At 40.6% G+C, this 6,887-nt stretch overlaps 1 protein-coding gene across 1 annotated transcript in view; it reads right to left on the bottom strand.

Moving 5' to 3' along the window:
• Window positions 1-6,748, bottom strand: part of FBRSL1 (fibrosin like 1) — a 676,121-nt gene extending 669,373 nt beyond the window's left edge. Inside the window, 2 exon segments of the mRNA XM_014523175.2 lie at window positions 6,427-6,693; window positions 6,695-6,748. Of these exon segments, the coding sequence (XP_014378661.2) occupies window positions 6,427-6,693; window positions 6,695-6,733 (306 nt within the window). The 5' untranslated portion in view covers window positions 6,734-6,748.
• Window positions 6,749-6,887: the final 139 nt, after the last annotated feature.

Raw genomic sequence — 6,887 nt, forward strand, 5'->3', positions numbered from 1 at the left:
CTCCAAAAGACAAAGCCTAAAGCTAATAAGATGCATCACTACTCTCTCATGTAGGACAGGATTATAAAGAATGTTTCTTATAATGAGTTGCCTAGATTTCTGTTGTCAAACTGTAAGAGAAAAAAATCTGAATTTGTGAATGTGTCAACTGAATTTTTCTTGGACAGCCATCTTAAAGGCAACCTATCAAGTGTTTTAAAATGGATTTAGAGTATTTTTACTGCTTTACTACATATAAAATATATTGAAGTGCTTTATTTTAGAAAGCATTTTCTTCCTTTTTCTTTTTTAAATGTTTTTGTTGGGGAAAGGAACACCGATGTGAATCTTGAGAGAGAGAGAGTCCTTCTCCAAACAACGTGTTAGTGGTTCAAGTTAAATGAGTGTTGACAAAAAAAATCCCAAAACTGTTAACAATCTGTTTCCCTGTGTTGCTTCAGTTTCAATCTCTTGAATCATTTATAATTTTATTAGCTCTGAAGTCACTGTATATAGGGTTTTCTAGGGTAGACAATTTCCAAGTTAAGAAAAATAACCAGGAGAGAACCCCTTTGGACTTCCTTGCCCACATCACTAAGTATCAAGGGGCACAAACACATTATACCATGTTCACAAGTCACCTTCATCAATGTATATTTTACTGTAAAGGTACAATGGACTTGCACAGATCGAAAGGGTCATTAACCAAATATTAACCATTTCAGCACAAATTAGATTAATGAGGCACTGAAATCCTGCATTTCATCCTATTTCTTCAACCAGCTCCCAATAATCCCGCTGACTTCTACTTTAGCTTGTTGTAAAGTAGCTTTCAATTGTGGACTCTAACGGAAGACTGGGGTTCTTTTGGATTAGGACCTTCAGCATTTTTTAGTTTTCTAGCATTGTCAGGAATTGAACAGAAGGATTCATTACAGAAATGGAATTAACTATACTATTTTCTGCTAAGCCTAAATGGCATGAGTTCGTTCCCAGAATCTGAATGGGAACTGCAGTCTACTTCGAATCCCTTTGCTTATACAACTCTCAATAGAGCAACAGAGCCAAAAATACTGCTGTCAGAACAGAAATGAATTATGAAATTTCAGAAGCCAAGCATGTGTGCCGATTTCCACACCACTAATCAGACTTCTCTTTCAGGTCACAACTACTTCATAATAAAACTGTGGTGTCCAAAACCCATGGGCAACATTTGACATTTGAATGGACGAACTGGACATTAAGACTAGAAAGAACCATTGGATCATTCCATAAAGATTCCTATATCTTAAAGGCCATTCAGTTTTACCCAAATACCCTTTAGCAAGTGGAAAACCTGGAGTCAAACTACATATGTTGGTCCTCAGAATGTGCTTCTGTGTAAACAATGGATTCTCTTCAAGTCATTTAGATGCTTCACACTAATTGGAATACCTCATCATTACATAGATGAGCTATACCACTTCTTTTTTTAAACTGACAGATAACAAATTAATAATTACAGAAGGTTTGGATTTGAGGGGAGGAGTCAGTTTCTATTTGCAAATAACAGTCAACTATTATGAGAACAAATCAGTAAAATCCAACATGCCATTGGGGAAATAAAAAAAAGAAAACACTTAGTGATAACTTTGAAACCACTGAAGATTTTTTTAAGACTACCACCTTAAAAATACTGACTTTACAAATTGTCCAAGACAATTAAATACAAGGGAAAGTACACTAAGTGGTGGAAATCACTGCTTTAAAGACAAGTGCTTATTTATGGGGGAAAAAACATGACATGAAACTTACAAAACATAAAAAGGAGATGATCATAAATTAGAAGTTATGTAGTTTAGGTCAGTGGAACTACCACAAAACCTTTGGAACAGGAAGTTGCAGTTAAACACACTGGCTTTCTTATCAGCAAAAGATCAGAGCAACAGTAACAGCACAGTGTACAACATACATGTGAAAACAGTCGTATCTAGATAATAACTGAAGAACTTATGGATTCAGTCCAGAAATTTAGTATCACCACTATGCTTTCCAGGTTTCATTATACCAAAATGCAACCAACAGCTTACGCCTCTGCTAAATCACTCTAGAAAGGAACAAGATGGGGAAACTGTCATAATGTTAACTGCTTCAGGGCATGGACTATGTGCGCCTTTATGGCTGACACTGCTTGTGCATACAGGCAGTGTCATCTGTGAGTAATCTCAGCGAAAACTTAAGCAAGGTCTGCCTTTTGTTGCATATGACACAGCACAAAATGCAATTAAAACCTCCAGAAGCTTCAATACTACAAACAAGCGAAACATGCAATAAAAATAATACTAGTAATAAAAATGTAGACCTTCCCAACTTTGCTAAATCTGTAAAACTGATAAGCCAAAATTCTCACAAAGTAATAACATTTACAACAGCTTTGAGTGAACAACTGGTTTCAAAGATCTTTCATTAGCATTCTGATGAAGTTCCCCTTTTAACACAGTTTTTATACTTGAAAGGAACAGCTATGATCAGAAAGAGTCCTTAAATACAGACTCATTCATCTAATATTTTTCACTCTGATTCACCAATCACCTTCAAGAACAATTAGCAACTTCATCTGAAGGTAGTGCATAGATGAACTCTTGTATGTACCATTCATTTCAGAATACAGTTCAAAATTCCCCTGGTTTTCAATCTCTCCCCCTGCAAACATGGATTTTCTTTGGCCACCCTCTGGGACCTGCTCTCTCACTCTTCTGTTCATAGCACTCACTTCTTTGACCGTGCACCCAGTCCTGTCACCCACAGTACAAGTACCTTCTTGCGTGCAGTCCGCAAACTAAGTCTTCCAGTGGCATTGCACTGAGCATCTCAAAAGAAAATATTTCTCCTTCACCTTCCTCTGTTAGTTGAGGTCTTTCTACTCTTTGACTCTGTATGAAAGTGGGACTGGAAGGGGCTACATACTAAGCATTTTCAGCTGGGCTTGATCAGGGATTGATACAGTGGATATTGGAGGCTGCCAGGGGTGGGAAGAGATAAGAAAGAAGGTAGGGCAGTTTCAGTTTCTTGTACCCACAAAAAAAAAAATTGTTGGTTTGTTACTGTTTTTGCTTGGTTCTCCTTTGAGACGCAAAACTTATTTTACAACTTTCTCTATTAAGATACCAAACAGCTTGAGATGGGAGAGCTGTTTAGATGAAATCACAAACAAATGTATGCAAAGTTGAGACACCAGATCTCAGATACTAAACACCCAGTTGGAACATGCTGTATTGGCTTAGTGAAAACCTACAGTGCCACTTACTTTATGATTTTTTTTTCACTTTCTGGCTCAATGGGTATCTCCTATCGCCTCACCAGCAACATTAACCCGCCACACTGTTCAGCCTGCTCCTATCACCACTTCAATATACAGGAAGAGTATATATAGAACCATTTATTTACAGGAACATTGGTAGAGAGAGTTTTTGAAGTGGGGAAGGGGATTTCACAGTATTTGAGATGAAGGCAGAGAAAATTGTTTCTCTCTCTAAGTTCTGTCTAACCATACATCAATTTAATTTCCATGGGGAAGCCCACAGTTTAGCTAGCTATCTTAACCTAATCACAGGTCAATGTAAAACCAAATGAAAAACAATGCCAAACAGCAACATGAGAAAGGGTCATAATGAAGAACTGGCATACACACAAACAAATGCCTTTTTAGGCTTAAAAATTGAAGGAAATGGTTAAGGTGGCACCACACAGCAAGAGCATCCTCGAATTCTGCTGCCTATTAATAAAGTCAAGGAGCAGTTGATTAAATCTAGCTTTTTTGTTCTATTATTTGTCCTCAGACTTGATGCAATTTTTAAGCTGTCATTAGAGATTTTTTTTAAGAGTACTTGCAACATACAAGATGCAGATTCTCAAAGCCAGAATAAAACCACCTGTTGTAGTCACGTACATTACAGAGTATTACTTCACAGTGTTCCAAATGACCTTGCAGATTCAGTTATTTATGTGGGCATACATTACTTTAAAGCAGTTTTGTCTTGATAATCCCCTTTGCTTGCTGCTACATCAAATCTGCCAGGCATTACCCATTGTCAAAAGCAGCACTGCACTTTTGTAAGAAAAATCCTCACAATGCACAGTAATTTTTTTTTTTTGGTTACTGGAATTTATGAAATACACATGATCACCAGGGCTTTCAAAAGCACCTCAAGTATTACGTGCCTCCCAGTTCAATACATGAAAGGAACAAGCAAATTCTGCTTACTCTATTTATTCTGACGAGCCAATTAAAATCTAAGATGTTGAAGTGCATGTACTCTCTTGCATGTTGATAGAGACTGCAGAAATCAATTTCTTTTTATGTGCTTCTCAAGAATTTTGCTCTGGATTCAGGAGGGGACAGTTGTATAAAGCATCTTCATAGAATCCTACCCCAACAAAGGGGTAGGATTTTTATTTTTTTTTTTAATGTCACCCTCTTTCTTTGTACACAATGCCAACTGGGCCAGTTATTGTTTGGTTGATAGCCATATACCATGTGGGATTTTCTTCTTCAGCCCTGGAGGGTCTGCACCATCATTTGAATTATATTTCCTAATAATATGCTCATCGCAGTAGAAAATTTACAATTTCTCATAGAGGATGAATTTTCCTTTCTTCACTAACAGCTCTGAGAAACTCAATAGTTTAACTGGACCTATCTGCTGATGTGTGCTTGACTTATGACCATGCCCAGAAAAAAAACAAAAACACAGATGGGTCTATGTCACCTGTTTTAAAGCAACACAAAACTAGACAGTTTTCTCATTATCAACTGTGCATAGACATATTATTTAGTTGAAATATGAAGGTAATATGCCACAACAGATTCTGCTGTAGGCCACAAAACATCACCCTTAAGTCTAATCATAAATCATCTTTCCACTCCAATATTTAGACATCCAATGTTATTCACTGGAAACCCAGCCAATTTTTTTTTTTCCCCCCCATGGAAAGTCAGGTTCTTTGAACCAAGTTTTTGCCAACCCAGTCCCACAAGCAACAAACAGGGTGCCATGCATTAGAAACCTCCCAATACTGCTGCGGACCAGTTAGTTGTCTCTTATCCCGTATCATTTATTGCAATAGAAGTACCACGTATTTCCTCCAATAATGAGGTGGCCACTGAAACAGAGGGGAAATACAAGGCCAAGGGAGGTGGCACTTGATCAGAAGTGTAAAGGGATTGCTGGGTATTACCCATCACAAGAGACTTTACAAACACACTACTAAAAAAAGGTGAGTGAGCAAATCTTGGTAGCCACAGGGCCACTAAACCACAGGACAAAAAGGCCCACATCAAGATGCCTGGACTGGAAATCAGGTAGCCTGTTTGTGAAACCTTCTGACAAACAACGCCTTGATGTCTGGCTGTAAACGTTATGAACACTACACAGATTAATAAGAAGTGTCAAAACTGCCACAACATTTTAAAGTTTATTGTAATCCCAGTGACAAAAGACCAGAATGACAGGAAATCCAACGTACAAAAAAACCAAAAACCATTACCCACATTTTTGTTTGAATACAGAATACTGAAGAAAGTGAATGAAGGCGCGGTTATCGCTCCTATTTACTCAGAATATAAATTCTCTCTCTTCCACGAGCGAACTGTTAGGTGCTCTCTCTTACCAACTCAAATTTTCCTCCTCTCATGCAAACAAAACAAAACAAAAAAAATCCAAAGCCATCCAAAGCCTTAGCTTGTCACTGCCCCTCTGAAAACATTAAATTTCCTGCTCTGCTTAACTCAGCTCAGACAAGACAGGCAGTATTTACTCAGCAAATATTGTCTGTAATAAGTTAGACAAGCCATATTTTTTGCCAACCTATTACCACCAGAAAAAATACGTACAGTCAACAAGAGCCGCAGAACTTGTTCAATTACCTCAAAAATGGGAATTACAACCGAGGGATTAGGAGGCATTTAAACGTCTCTTTTTCCACCAAAACGTCAAACACGGGCCATTCGTTAGCCACCTCCCGAGGCAGATCAAGTCACATTTTGGCAGTCCGAATACAAAGTTTGAGGGGTGACAAAAAAAAGAAAAAAGAAAGAAGGGAAGCCCTGTGTCTACGGCTCAGCCGTTTGCCACCATGCCACATTATCCCCCCACTAAAAAAACCAACCATACAAGGCAAACACCTTGGGCAGAGAGTTGGCAGCCCCTGGAGATGGTGAACTAGCATTTTCTTCACTTGACACTTGAGAGGAGCGGAAAGGAAAAGTACGGCCGGCCCCAGCAGCACCGGCCTGCAGGAACTTGCGGGGGACCCGCGAGGGCTTCAGGGGGCACCGGCCGGCCCCCCTCTTCCCCCCGCTCGCCCCCTCGGGCCAGGCGAGCACCCCTGGGAGCACAGCGTGAATCCCGGGTGCCTTTTCTCCCCTCCTGGGCGACACGAGCCACCCAGGAGCGTCCCACCTCTTACCTCCAAGGCTTCCAGGGTGTTGAAGCTGGCGATAGCAAAGCCGTCAATTAAATCCTCTTCTTGGGAGCTGGATTCCCGTCTCCGGCGCCGGGGAGGCCGGGCATTTCTCGCCGTGGACGCCTGGCTTTTGGGATGCGGGCAGTTGTGGCTGGTGTTTTCCTTGCCGGGGCTCGGCTCCTTCTCCGAGCCCGACGACGGGCTGTGGTGCCGGGGGTCCCGGGCGGCCGCTTCCCGCCGCCTCACGCGGTCCCGCCGGGCCCGGGACCTGGACCCGGCCCCTGCGGCTCTGCCGGATTTTCCCATCCATGTCCACACACGCACCCCAACACCCCCCTCCCCAAAAATAATAATAATAAAAATAATAAGAATATAATTTTTTTTTTTTAAAAAATCAAGGAGGAGCGAGAGGAAAAAAAAGGAGGGGGAGGGAAAACCCACCCCCGCCTCCCCGCCCTCGGGAG

The sequence above is a fragment of the Alligator sinensis genome, unplaced genomic scaffold (assembly GCF_000455745.1).
Source record: "Alligator sinensis unplaced genomic scaffold, ASM45574v1 scaffold748_1, whole genome shotgun sequence".
NCBI classification, from domain to species: domain Eukaryota; kingdom Metazoa; phylum Chordata; order Crocodylia; family Alligatoridae; genus Alligator; species Alligator sinensis.